General features: G+C 36.1%; 1 protein-coding gene across 4 annotated transcripts in view; it reads left to right on the top strand.

Moving 5' to 3' along the window:
• Nucleotides 1–15104, top strand: part of cacna1ia (calcium voltage-gated channel subunit alpha1 Ia) — a 198932-nt gene that overhangs the window by 164263 nt on the left and 19565 nt on the right. For all 4 annotated transcript variants that reach the window (XM_036213306.1, XM_036213305.1, XM_036213304.1 and 1 more), the window contains exons 28-32: nt 3711–3844; nt 3972–4042; nt 10137–10215; nt 11251–11372; nt 13944–14390. In XM_036213306.1, the coding sequence (XP_036069199.1) occupies nt 3711–3844; nt 3972–4042; nt 10137–10215; nt 11251–11372; nt 13944–14390 (853 nt within the window). The remainder of the gene's footprint in view (nt 1–3710; nt 3845–3971; nt 4043–10136; nt 10216–11250; nt 11373–13943; nt 14391–15104) is intronic.

Genomic DNA, 15104 nt, shown 5'->3' with positions numbered 1-15104 from the left:
CTCAAACTCATCGCGTTTGGATTCCGTCGCTTCTTCAAAGACAGGTACCGTTATGTGGGTTACGACATCTGCAGTGGAGCTTCTGTGTTTGTAGATTTATGCTGCAAGAAAACTACAACAGGAGTCTGAAACTTACAACTCCAGAGCCACGTGGCTCTTTTAACCCTCCATTGTGGCCCTCTGATCAAAGAAGGAAAAATAGTTTTTAATTTTTGCAAGCACAGTAACAGTATAGTAAAAAAGTGTAGGCTAAGTATGCTTTACGGTTAGAAAAATATGGAAAGGTTCAGTTAATTAGAGCAGATTACATTTTTGTCATTTAGATTTACCATTTTCTGACTGAGATGTACCAAACTGGGTAATTTTTTTTTTTTCACTGCTGATACCTATGAGGCTCCAGACATAACATAAATAAAAATAAAAATATACGGTTCCCTCAAATTAGTTGGCTATTTGTGGCTGGCCAGAAACACCATTTTATTTTAATTTTCGCACAAGGTAGCGTTTTTTTTTTTTATCACAAGTTAGCATTTTGTGTGCACAAATTAGCATTTTGTGTACACAAGTTAGCATTTTTTGATCACAAGTTAGCATTTTGTGCTCAAGATAGCATTTTGTGCTCAAGGTAGCATTTTGTGCACACAAGTTAGCATTTTTTGATCACAAGTTAGCATTTTGTGCACACAAGTTAGCATTTTGTGCACACAAGTCAGCATTTTGTGTACACAAGTTGCATTTTAGTGCGCACAAATTGCTAACGCCCCAAAAAATTGCTATTTTCTAGCCTCAAATTACCATTTTATTTTTTTCATTTTGGCACACAAGTTAGCATTTTGTACTCAAACAATATTAATTTGTTCAGACAATTTGGCATTTTGTGATCATAAAACTATGTCTTGTGTGCACAATTAGTATCTTATGTGCAGAAGTTAGCCCTTTGTGTACACAAAAGGCTAAGGCCCATACAAATGCTATTTTCTAGGGTCAAGTTAGCCTTTTTTGTATTTTATGCGCACAAGTTAGCATGTTGTGCTTTTCAGTTACTATCTTGTGAGCCCAAATTTGCATTTTGTGCACACTCATTTGCATTCTGTGTGCACAAAATGCTAACATGTCCCCACAAAATGCAGGTGAAAAAGATAATTGGTGGCCTCGGGATAGCAGAATTATTCATTTGTGTGCACAAAATGTTAATTTGAGGGAACTTTTTTTTAAAAAGCCATGTCCAGGGCTCCCTAGATATCATATTACCTTTTACTATATTTACTGCATTGAAATTATCCTACGTGACACATAGTTTATTTCATTTTGAGAGGAAGTCATGTGTACCTTTACTAAAAGTTGTACATTATTTCACATTTTGAAATAATCCTGTTGTCTGCCTATGTTTTATTCATGCCAAAAACAGTACAGTTCATTTATTTTCATCATAATTTCAACAACAACATAAATACAAATCTTTGTCTTCATAGCTTTATGGCTCCCACTGAGTTGTAGTTGGTAGAAAATCTGATTACACAACATATTTTGCTGTGTCCAATCAAAAACATGGTCTGGATTATTATATGTTTATTTTGCATTTTAAAAACTACTATATATTTACATTTTTTGTTTCCTCCTGTTCATTTGTCAGACTGGTGATGACAAAGATATGAAACATTAAAGTGCCGATCCGAGCTCTTAGGCACAGGCTTTAATCTCCTGACTGAACAGCATGTAATTGTGCCACAATAAACAGTTATTTATTTCAAAGTGTTGCTGCACAAATCCACATTTTGCTTTGATCAATATAAATAGAAAGAGGAGCAACAGCTTTAGCGCCATCACGGATTATGAAATGTGCTGTAAGGCCCGAGATAGCCTTTAAACATTTTTGAAACGTTCATGGCGTCTGTTTCTAAAAAGTATTAAATATGGAAGCTTTTGGACATTTTTTTTTCATTTTAGCATCTTTTTGTTTATTTTATTACAAAATCAGTCACTTTTAGGAAAGACTTTATTGTGTTATTTTTACCATTAAAAAAAAAGTAAGTTATTATGTTCAGATTTCTTTGCATTTTGCCATACTTGCATCGATTTATTTCAAAGTACCTCCTAAGAATTTATACACCAACACACAACATAATGAATTCAGACTACTCATGACGTATTAGACCATTTTATCACATATTTAATAAAGTCTCTGACAGTATGTGTGAATAGAGTGGGATAAATTCAGAGAATGAATGATTTAGCTCACTACAGAACCCTTTGAACCAATAATATAAGGTCATCATTTCTCTGCATGGTCATCAGGCTGTTATTTCATGTTTGATCTTTTCTTTAGTTCTTGCTATTACATTTCAATCAGGCGAAACTCTGCATATTTGCTGGAAATGTTTAGTTGTCAGGAATCTTCTTCTGGTATGAGAAAATGATTTAAACTGAGAAACTCAAAGACTTTGATTAAATGATACATTTTCTTAACATTCAAGTTCTCCCAGACACATTTTTTTCCTGAAAATTTCATAATTTATGGTTTTTAATTCACAACTCTGTAGTATTTCATTGATTTGATACAATAACTTCTGATCTCTTCTGTTGAATTTTCTTCTCTGCATTACATTTCCGCTTTTGAGTCATCCTCTTATTTTACAAATTTGCTCAGCTTTCCCGACTATTGAAGGCAACAGGATGCTGAAATAAAAAATTATTTCTCATTTAACCTTTTTAGAAAGGATTAGATGTAGTTTTAATTGCTTATATTTAAAGACCCACTCTAATCAAAATCTGTCTTTATTATGTTCTTGAGTCATTTTTCTGATGATGAAGGGCTTATATATGAAGAAAATTAAGCTTAAAACTGCATTTCTGAATATTTATATATTCAAATTGATGTGAATCAGGAGCAGACAATTATTACAGTTTGAAAAAAACTGTATTTGTGACAGAAAATACGCTGGGTGGGCCACAAACCCCCTTCTCTGCTGCATTCTAATGCATCCACTCATGTTTTTGTTTTCCTCATCTGAGCTGGCATCTGGCTAAAAACTGTGCGGCTGCATAGCTCTGATATTTCACTGTTACTTTAGTTTGTAGTTATGATTGTTATGAAGAAGTAACCATTTTTATTAACGTATTTTCCAGAGTATAAGTTGGTGGAGCTCAAAATGTCTGATCAAGAAGATGGAAACTATTTATAAGTCGCTCTTGAGTATAAGTCGCACTTTTGGGAGAAAAGTCTGATTTTTCAGAAAAAATCTGCCAAGCCCAGCGTGACACTACGTTCACCCCGAACACATCAAACTCACATCTACTGCCTTTTTTTATATGGGTCAAATGGGATCAATTTAGAATTACAGTATGCTACTTCTTAAGGTTAAGGGTGATTCTTGAAGGTAATCAAATGTTTATTCCAGTTAGATGTTGACTAATCTTTAAAATCGTAGCTCAACTGTCTCCAAACTGACTTGATTTTTACTTTCATAGGATATATATTTGTGTGTTTTTCTACATTAATTACAAGATATATAATCTTCAAAGTGATTTATATTAATACACCCTTATAATAAATCAATGTTTATTTAAAAATGTCCTAAATGCGAATTCTGATCATCAGTTTATTCATGTTTTTGCTCTGAAATGAGCTGATCAGCGGTCATAGTTGTCATCAATTGTCGTGGAATGTTTGAGGTTCTTGATCCACCCCGAGTCTGCTTGGTCTGTGATAGGTGGAACCAGCTGGATCTGGCCATCGTGCTCCTGTCAGTGATGGGGATCACGCTGGAAGAGATTGAGATCAGTGCTGCCCTGCCCATCAACCCCACTATCATCAGGATCATGAGGGTCCTAAGAATAGCGCGAGGTACACAGGCCACACACTGGGGCAATGTTCACACAAAACGTTGCTTAGATGCTGCTAAAGAACAGAAGGTGTGTCAAAAAATGCACTGTTTTGCATGAAAGTTAACCACGCCCACCTCTGTTTTCAGTACTGAAGCTGCTGAAGATGGCAACAGGAATGAGAGCGCTGCTGGATACAGTCGTCCAAGCCCTGCCTCAGGTAAAACTGCCCCTCCCCTCGGTTACTCTCACACACATAGACCCACACTCGAATAGAACAAGTCGACTAGCCTTAATCAATACTCAGGAGGAGGGGAAGATGGGAGGACATGATCGCTGTTATTTCTGTTGGCCTTTAGATGACTCCGACAGATGACTCATCAAAGGCGGAATCGACGTGCACATGCACACATTCATGCAGCGTCTGTCTTGTTTTCAATTTCAGCTTGACGCGTTTAGACTCCCAATGAAAACCCTTTTTCAGAGAGAAAGATGTCGCCTATCCACTTTGGATGAAAATCAAGATTTTACCCCATTAGCATGTCATAATGTGTGTAATCAAAGCATAGAATACTTAAAATTAATTACAAGGTGAAGGAAAAACTCCTAAAATAACTGTGTAATCCAGACATAGACTTTACAAATTCCTTTTGTCACAGTCAATTTAAGTAAATTACTGTATGTCCCACAATTAATGCACCGAGTTCTCTTTAGATTGTCTCATCAAAATGTCAATGTCCAGTAGTTTTTTGGGAAAGTTATTTACAAAGTTTGATATCAAAACCACAAATTTCCAACCCCAACTTCAGGAAACCCTGCACGGTGTGCATCAGTTTTGGTTTTTCCATTTCTGCTGAACTCATGCAGCGGCCCCCTAATGCAGAGAGCTGCTGCCCTGTAGCTGACTCACCTCTGAAACTGCACACTGTGCAGCCAAGAGAAGAGCGAAGGATTGCTTCTGACTCATCGCACTGCGTGTGCTGCTGGTTACACAGGCTGACAGCTCAACTGGAACCAGCAAAACACAGAGTTCGGCTTCTTTTAGCCAAACAATCAAGGGGAAAACTCTACTCTTTACACTTTGGAGTCACGGCTGCAAGTAATGCCTGAGTCACAACTGCCCATATGGGTAGATGAGGGCTATCTGCAGGCGAAAAAACGGGCAAACCTGTATGGGGCACACAGGTGGAAATTAGGGTGAAATTTAGTAAGCCCATAGAGCGTATTTTTCTTCAAGTATGATGTGGGTGACAAGTAATAGTGAATACCTAAACAACACATAAGGGCAAGAGAGGAGGAAGTAAGTGAAATATGGGCCCATTGAATGTATTTCTCCATTTTTCGACCCCCGATACCTGTGCATTGTGCAAGGGACCCCTACAGCATTTCAAGTAGAAAGCGCTCGCTCCTTGCACACAGTCTGAGTGTCAGAAATTAAGAAAATTAGACAATCAGAGGGTGGATCCAAGGGAACAACCGATCAAACCCCAAATGTGTTTTGGCCTAGGAAGCTGCAATATTCTTTTTATTTTTATATTTGACTTTGATGTTTTATGCTAATGCTGTTCTGCATAAAGTCATATGAAGCATTATTGTAATGAAATTGAGTAACTTTACAGCCACAAAACAGAGTCTTCTGTGTCACAGAAAAGGCTTTCTGTCAATTTAATGTTTCCTGGGTATTTCACAAATTGTACAATTTGAAGTGGAATTTATGCAGATGCTAATATAGTGAGATTTTGAGTCTGAATTCATAATGACAGAGAAAAAGAGGACGTTCTTCACAGCCGAATGGAGCTTCGCAGCTTACCAGATACTCAGCGAGCTTTGACTGTGTGTAGGAAGCTAGTCAAACCTACACTGAAAAAATGAAACATTGGATCAATTAACAAAAGTTCTATTTGTTATATTTAACATTTTGAGTTTTCGCTAAATTAAAAATTTGGTTTAATCGTTTAGTCAACTCAAAACATAATTTAAATTTAAGAGTTAAATTTATAGAGCTTTTGTTTATTGATCCAGTGTTTCACTTTTTAGAGTGTAAAAATTCCCCATCAACATCACATCATAAACAACTCTCACGAAGCACTAAGAATTTTTTTTTTGCTAAAATTAAAGAAGGATAGAGATGGACTAACTAAATTTTTCGAAATATTTGTTGCGCTTTTTTGCATAGTTTGGCTGGGAGTGCGACTTTGAGTCCGGTGAGACTTAGATATGATTTTTAAACATAAGCAACAACCACTAGAGGGCACTGTAGGCATTTATATCAGTATTTGCTGTTGCTATTAATGCAAAAGAAGAAGCTTCTTAGTCTCACGTTGGGCGAAATAGTTCCAAAGTGACACAGATGATAAGGAATTCAACAGATTTTGTGATTTAAAGAGATAGAAAGAGTTTAGTTGACGTGTTAACATGTTTTTCTGTTACGGTTGCTTTCTGTAAGGTTATGCTAATGTACTGGATTCCTTCAATGTTTCATGAAGCTAATTAAGCATCAGTTTGATATCCTGTATTATAAGGCGCATAAAAAGGTAACAGAAGCAAAACAGTGAGCTTAGTTGACCTTTTCAAAAAAAGTTTAAGCTTTTAAGTTCTGAAAATACATCTTATGATTTGTCAAGATGAAATCTTTATTCTTGATCCCCTTTTTTTTTTGATGAGTTATGCAACTTATACTCCAGTTTTTTCTTCTATATGATGCAATATTTGGCATCTGCAATTTATATTGTGGAGCAACTTATAATAAAAAAATATATAGTAGTTTGAGGTTTCTGATCATTTTAATTAAGTGTTCACTTCTATAGACAGACAAGCAGCAAAACTGGTTTATATGTGCAAATATAATCATGGCAACCAATAAAGTTTCAAGAAGCAAAACAGGTGTTAAATAGTGAGGGTTCAAGGTGACTTATTGGTCTGTCTCTCATCAACATTGAGTCATTTACTAATTAAAAGTCAAGCTGGTTAGATAATTCCAAAGGTCTCTGTAAATGTGCACATGTGGAGATTCTGAAAGAACTTGAACAAAAGCGTTACATCTGCTGACACTTTTAACCTCCGGCATTATTACACCATCATTCACAGTTATGATGAAATGGCGAGCTGCCCGTTTTATTTCATTACATCACATGAGATACTGAGGGCAGCATTTCAAAAAAGACCCTTTCGGATACAGACGAACAAAAGGAGAGAAGCATGCTCAGTGTGAGAGGAAGAGGCGGAAAGTTTCTTTGGCACATGGGGACGGATGTCTGTCAGAATAATAAGTAATACAGACAGAACACACTCTGAATACCGTAGAGCTCCAACACTCTGGTAATAAGATAATGGGTCCTGTTGGGACATGGTGATGACCGAATAGCCATTTTAATTATTAAAATGCCTACTGCCTTAGATATTAAGAAACATTATCAAAGCCCATCTTTTTTAGAATGTGTGAAATAAGAAAATATTGTACTCGCTCTGGTCCTCTGTGTACAAATGAGAAATGTAGTAGTGAGCAAATCATAATTAACAGCAGCATATAGCACAGAATGATAAAGTAAGAGTATTCTTTAAGCTACTTTCTGGGCCCTTTTTTTTGAGAATCATGATCATACTTTGGTAAAGTGTTCAACAATATGCTTTAATAAAACAGTTCTCTGCTAAAGTTTTAACTATGTTTGCAATGGCGGAGGTAGAACACAAGCTCAGGCAGGCGGAGAGCCGCGAATTCTCCGCGTGGCGAAAGAGGAGCGAGCCATGCGGATTTTTTGTGCAAATCGGGTTTGGTGTGAATGCACCTTTTACAAATAAAAGGTTAAAAAAAATGTATTTAAAAAATTTGATCATTCTTACTATTGTTATCGTATAAAAAATGAAGTTTTTTTTAGCTGAGGTGCCATTACTAATGTAAAGCAGCAGCAAAGAAGAGGCTTGTATTGATGATTTCTTAATCTTTGTCGATATAAATACTAATATTGGCTAAAAAATTTGGCTGACAACTGGGAGGGCAAAGCGTTTTGGAAGGGGGTAGGTGTCCCCCTTTGTCCCCCCGTAGCTCCACCCATGCAATTGTATAAAAATGCTGATAAGAAAGAATAGGAAATATAAGAGTAGAAAATGAGATGTAGAAGAATAAAACTGTAATAATGATTGTTGATTCTTATTAATTTACACAAGAAAAAGAGCACGAGCAAAAGAAAAGTCTAAACATTTGGTGTTAGTACTTTTTGCTTTCAGGACAGCACCAATTCAGCACCAATTCTGAGGGACAATTTCATAAAGAAAGAGACTTTGTAGGATGATGATAATCTGGTGTATTATCAACCAGTTAGACCAACCAAACAGGTGCTAATAAACATTTTTAAACAAATAAATATTATATATATATATTAAAGGTTAAAAAAATTAAAAATCAAGAAAAATATAAATCATCTGTATTATTATTATTATTATTTATTTTAATTTTCATTGTTACAAGAAGGTTGAAACCCACTCATGAATTGTGTAGGAGGCTTCTGCTACAAACTCAAACTTTAAATATATATCTGTAGCAAAAGGCGGCCTGTTGGTTGAAGACTGAAGAGGTGAAGGTTCTTTGAACGTTTGGGACTGCACTTCCACAAATTGAGTCAGAATTAAGTCAGGATTCATGGTGTTCTTAATGTTGGGAAATATAGCCAGATACTTATGTTCCCATCATGCATCGAGGAGGCAAATGATTGGGCCCAACATTAATCTGCAGGAAAATGGCTGAAAGAGAACTATCTTCATCTTAAAGAAGAACAAGAAGTACTGGGAGTAATATCATGGCCTCTCAGAGCCCTGATGTGAACATGGAGTCTTGGATTACATGAAGAGACAGAAGGATGTGAGAAAGCTGGCATCCATCTGTGCTCAGTGCTCTAAGAAGACGAGAACAACCTAAATGCAGAGTTTGTCCAAAACTGAGTCTACCAGAAGATGCATTTAGATGAGCCTATTTTACACACTTTTCATTACTTTTTATGTGGAAACATAAAATGATATTTTAGTTGGATAGTATCATGGAAGACCCATGTTTCACAGAAGAACTTTCACATTCAAAACAGGCAAAAGTTGTAGTTTATTATATGTTCTAATATAATAAAGGTATTTGTTTGCCTTGAATTTAGAATTTCCCGAGACAAAAGTGGAATTTTTCATATTCATTCCTACATAAAGTACAAACATCGTAATACAATAAAATCAACATATCGATTTATATTCAGGTTTTTTGAGTGTTATATTCTTTAAAAAGAAATGTGGCTCAAATAAGGAACTTTAAATGATTTATTATTTTCCTAAAATCTTTCAGTGGTCTAAAATTATGAAGGTTAACTATGCCGGAAATTAGAATTCAACAGCGCTTACAAATTTCAATATTGTCACAGTAGCTGGTCTCACACCTTCTTCCTACCGACTGTAGCACCTACTGCACCACAGTCCACTGGCACAAATTTGAATAGATAAACTCCAACAAAAAAAGTAAAAAAAGAATATGATATGGAATTGTTCTTTGTTGTTGTTTTATTCAAATAACTTTTGATATAAATATGTCTGTGTTCTTAAGTGTTTGCTCTTTTCAATTTTGCTTTTTATTTTCATTTGTTTTTTTAAATCCTAAATTTAAATGTAAAAAACATAAAATAACCACAAAGCAGGTGTTACTGGGAAAAGTTCTCCTCTAGGAACAGATGCGTTCTGAGAGGTAACCATGAGAAAAGCCCGTTATCATTATCTGTGGGTCACCGCCATTTACACAGTTTGATGTCCCTGTAATAGGATTACAATGTGCACCTCATGTTTGCCGTGCAGCATCATCATCTCATTATGTTGTGTCAACAAAAGGCTGTTTTGTGCTGAAATTGATTCAAGTCCCAAAATGCTGAACCCAAAAAAAAAAAAACCATCAGTGTGGGGTTCATTTATTAAAAAGAGGATGACGTGTTTTAGTCAACTAATCCACGTCAGGGACACAAACACTGTGCTGTAATACTCAACATTTCATGCCAATGTTTGATTTATGGCAGCATTAAAGCAGAAAAATAATCTTTTTTGAGGGAAATCATTCACATTTCACCATAAAAAGTTCTGAAAATGAATGTATGTTCACATTTCAATGCATTTTATTTAAGCTCAAAATGCTGTTGTGGCTCATTTTTATTCTCTTTTTGCTGCTGCTCCTTAAAAAAAAGTTAAAAACAAAGACATTTGATGATCAAATATACTTCTAAAAATGATAACCTAGAAAGTTTAATCTGTAGACAAGATTATAAAGCTCCTGCTTGAACAAACTCTCTGTTTTTCAGGTGGGTAACCTGGGCCTGCTCTTCATGCTGCTGTTTTTCATCTACGCCGCCTTAGGAGTAGAGCTTTTTGGAGAACTTGGTAAGTTCCTAAAAACTCATACTTTCTGTGCTTGATCACAAAAGACGTAAACAGCTCAGGGAAGAGCCACAGGTTGCAGACTCCTGACATATACTAACAATAAGTGGAGTTTTAGTCTAAAATGTTTCCAAGCATGTAGCTCCCATATATGATGAATATGATTTATTGATGTTAAAAATAATTACACTTGTCTGTTTAAATGGTCCTTTTTCTAGAGTTTTCCTATAGATGGGCTTCCTTTTTACCCTAATGTGGATGCTGGAGTGTGTCATGCATTGTAGAACATTTGATCAGAAAAATAAAACCCCTTCCAGCATTTTTGTCTCATTTATATGAAGAAATTTTGGCTGCAGCTTCATAATGAAATTCATCTCAGTTTGGTCAGTGCTCTCATTTATTTATTACAAAATGCAATTAGTCTCATTCCCCCTCCACATTTATAACCCATTACTTTAGAAAAAAAAATATCTGAAAGGGCTTCCACTCATGTGGGTACATGTTCATAAAATCATTATATATCCATCTTTCCTCTCACCTCAGATGACTCGCTCCACGGCTATACCTGACAACCATTAAGGGAATATATCCACCGCTCTGGAACATATGCATGTCCCAAAATATCCACATTCAAGGTGGAAGATCTTTGTTCCAAACTGTCATATTTCCCTTGTGTGGCGCAGCTGCAGCTGCTGGCAGGGGGAGAGGATTAGCGGCTAATGCTACTGTTGCATTCTTGAGGCTATTCTGCAGATTATCTCCACATATAAGCTGTAAAACAAACACATTCTTTGATCACATTGCTATTGATTTACGAATGGGCTGCACAAGTGAGACCTGCTGAGCTGCTAATCCAAGCTGCTCACGTACAGAAACCGTGCTTGCTTTTTTTCTTTTTCTCAACAAAATGTCAAGCATCTCTTCTGAAAAATCTCACTATCTTTTCTTCTTCTTTGCCTTCTTCCTTCTTTTTTTCCCACATTTAACCCTTATTTCTCTTAATTTTGCTCCATCAACCAAACTTCCTCTCACACTCAGTTTGCAATGAAGACTATCCGTGCGAAGGTATGAGTCGTCACGCGACCTTCGAGAACTTTGGCATGGCCTTTCTTACCTTGTTTCAAGTCTCCACGGGCGACAACTGGAACGGCATTATGAAGGTACAATCTTGTGGTGTGAGAGATTTTATTCTAATCCAATTAGCTTCACATTTTTTTTTATTTTTTTTAACACTTTGGTTTACAAATGATCACCTGTTTCTCTCACTCATCCACACCACCTCCTGCACATAAAATATTAATTTCCCTTGAACCCTCATCCACCTGAACCTATGCCGTCTCCCTCCTGTGCTGTGAAGGCAATACAGATAATGTTAGAGTGGGCTGGCACGCGCTCAATCCATGCCGTGCACATGACAGCAAAATGTGAAGTGAGCCAGCGTGCAGCAGATGCCACCCCTCTGAGTAAATCTTAGCTATTTTAGAAATGAACTTACTACCTGGGCTGTGAGACGGGTTCTTGGGTTTAGTGGGAAGCAGTTGATGCTGAGCTGGAATTAGTGTTTTAAAAGGAAAAGGAGGAAATAATGAGGGAGAGTGCAGTCAGGCAAAAGCGAGACATCAGTCAAGAGGAGGAAATGAGAGGAAAAGAATGGGGTTAAAAGGGTCATCTTTCACAGTTTCTCCCTAGTTAGAGGGAAAGTAAACACACAAATATGACAAATGTGATTGGAGTACCGCTTCAGGAGAGAAGAGTTATGACGAGACTGAAATATACAAAGAAATCTGATGTAAATGGGGTGCACGCCAAAATGGGATCTGTGGAGGAGCACAGTGTGTAAATGTCAAGCTAGATTAAATAGAAAAAGACCACCTTCTGCTCACAGGGCTGGAATTGTTATGTGTGGTCACAGACTGGGTGAGATAGGTGTACTTCCTCTTGTCACTTCAGTTTTTCTGTGATAAAACTCCTCAGTGAACAAGTTAAAGTGGGGAAAAACCTGTACGAACCCTACAGTCCACTGAAGTACGTGTGATATAACAGCCGACTGACCTGATTGTACTATTAAAATGCCTTCAAGTCAGAATTTCTGCCACAAAAACATAAAGGTGATATCACTGCAAGAAGCTTCCTTATTCACTCCACAGCTGAGTTTACTCCATGCCTCTGCAGGTTTATTTACCGTTTTAAGTGATCTTTTTCGTATTTACCTTTTGGGAATTTGTAATATTTTTGTGAGAATAAATTGTTGTTGATGGATTGAATCAAAGCCTAGGGGAGTCTTTCCAAAAAAATCATCCACTTTTTTATATATTATGTGATAAAAAAAAGTCAACTTATATGAGCATAGTCACACAATAAACTAAAAAAAAAGTCACATTTTTAAAGTCATGCATTTAAGAAAAAAAAAAATTCCCGTCATTAATTAATGAGAAAAAAATGATCTTATCACAATAAAGTTGTTGATTTATATAAAAAAAATACAACTTACCAAAAAAGTTGTGAATATATGTATTTGCTTTGTGGTATGCTTTATGTCTGTTGAAATTTCATTACATTTTTATGTAAGGCACTTTGAGTGAAATTGGTTTTTGGAAAAGTGCTATCCAAATAAAGTTTGATTTGATTTGAAATTATATGAAGAAATGTCAAAATTTTACAAGAATTAGGTCATTAATTAATGAAAAACATAGAATATTACAATAGTAAAGTGGTAAATTCATTTTATGAAAAATAAGTCAAACTTTCACAATAATAAAGTTGAAAATTTATAAGAAACAAAATTTTAAGAGAATAGAGTCACACATTAATGAAAAAATATTAAACTTTATGAGAATTAAGTTGAAGAGTTTGTGAGAAAATATTCCAAATATTACCAGAAAATCATATTATTAAAAAAAAAGTTTAAAAAAATGGCGAGAATAAAGTTGTAAGTTTATAAGGCAAAAAGTCAAACTTTTACGGGAATAAAGTTATAAATTTATAGGATTTCAATAAAAAATGTATGACAATAAAGTCATACATTTATTTTTTTTAAAAAGACGACATTTTATACTAAGAAAATTTGAAAGTTATGAGAAAAAAATCACAATTTTACAAGGGTTTCATAGATTTATTTAAAAAAGGAAAACATTTACAAGAATAGTCTTAAATTATTAATTAAAATTAAATTATTACAAGAATAAAGTCATAAATTTATGAAAATTAGGGACTGCAGATGGAAACTAGCTATCTAGCTATAATGTGGTGCAGAACATCTCTGTTTGTTTTAAACTTAATGAATCTGTACATTGTCCCTTCAAATAAAGACTAAACCTAACCTAAAAAATAATAATAATTTTACATTTGAAAACGACATGCTTTTTTAAAAGTAAAATGTTTTGGTTCCACAGACAATCGAACATTTCTTTTTTATTTTATGTTGCAGTCTTTACAGATAATCTGAATAGACATCACACTGCGCAAGAATCTCGCTGAATCCTTTTTTTTTTTTTTGTAAATGTATAACTTATTTTTCATAGTTACAACCTTATTTTCAAAGCCATGAATTATTTCTTGTAAAATGAGAACTGAGTTTACAATCTTATTCTACAAAAAAAGTGACTTTAATCTCATAGACTTATTCATTTCTGTTTTCTTTTATGGTGGTCCAATACTCATCATAAAAACTGCTCTGTTCTGATTTTGGATTTCTTTTTTCCTGTTGTGTTTCTCTCTGTCTGCCTCATCAGGACACATTGCGGGAGTGCCCACCAGACCACAACACTGGCGTGGACTATGCCTGCAATCCGAGCCTTCAGTTTATCTCGCCCATGTACTTTGTCTCCTTTGTGCTCACCGCCCAGTTTGTGCTCATCAATGTGGTGGTGGCCGTGCTGATGAAGCACCTGGACGACTCCAACAAGGAGGCCCAGGAGGAGGCGGAGATGGATGCAGAAATTGAGCTGGAGCTGGCCCAGGGCACCCTCTGTTGCATGGGCACCCCCATGTGTGGGGGCGGAGGGGTGGACAAAGGACTGCTAGCTGTTGGAACGGGCCAAGCAGGAGCGGCAGGGAGAAAGGACAAACCGGGGGCCAGAGGAGACAAGGGCGATGGAGGGAGGAGGGTGCGACACGCCGCGCACCAGGAAACGTACAACTGCTGTGATTCCAGCCAGACGCTCTACTCACCAGCACAAGTGAGTATTTTTAAGAGTAAATTATGTATATTTATATTTGTGATAGTGAGAAGAGCGTATTTGTTGTGTTAGTGGGTGAGCTTGTGGGTGCAAATCCAAGCAAACGTACAAAATCGAATCGATCAAGGCTGAAAAGTCTCAAGATAAATAATTTAAGCAGTTTTTTCTGCTGCTTTATTGCTTTCCTCCAATGCTGGGGGAGATTTTTTAGCACAGAACTATGGAGAATTCAGCTGAAAGCAAACTAGCATTCTGACTTTCAAAGAAGATTGAAGCAGGTAGAAGTATCTAATGAAGTCAAATGGGGTTTAATGAAACTAATATGAATAAACACAAATACTCTGAGGAGAAAAAAGTGGGCAATGCTAAGTACAGCCTTATATTTCCACATCAAAAGACTGTCAGATAAACTCTTTGCAGACTTTATTTGATCAAGATTCGGTGGAATCGCATCAGTTTGTTTTGGCTGAGGTTTGGTCTTTGATGAGAACACCCAGAACTCTGGTTGGGATTTTGCAAAGCCTCCTGTTGACCAAACTTGAGCTCCAGTACAGATGGTTTTATGTTTTCTATCAAAACATCATCAGAAAAGTTTATCTTTTCAGTAAATAAGAGAAGCAACGCTCCAGTAGCTGCAAAACAAGCCCATATCATTCTTCTTCTTCTGCCGTGTTTGCCAGTGTTTTTTTAGGGGCCATGTGACTGTTTATTAGC

This window comes from Oryzias melastigma, linkage group LG8 (genome assembly GCF_002922805.2).
Source record: "Oryzias melastigma strain HK-1 linkage group LG8, ASM292280v2, whole genome shotgun sequence".
NCBI lineage: Eukaryota > Metazoa > Chordata > Actinopteri > Beloniformes > Adrianichthyidae > Oryzias > Oryzias melastigma.
The sequence above is the reverse complement of the archived record's forward strand: the minus strand, read 5'-3'. Positions and strand labels throughout refer to the sequence as shown.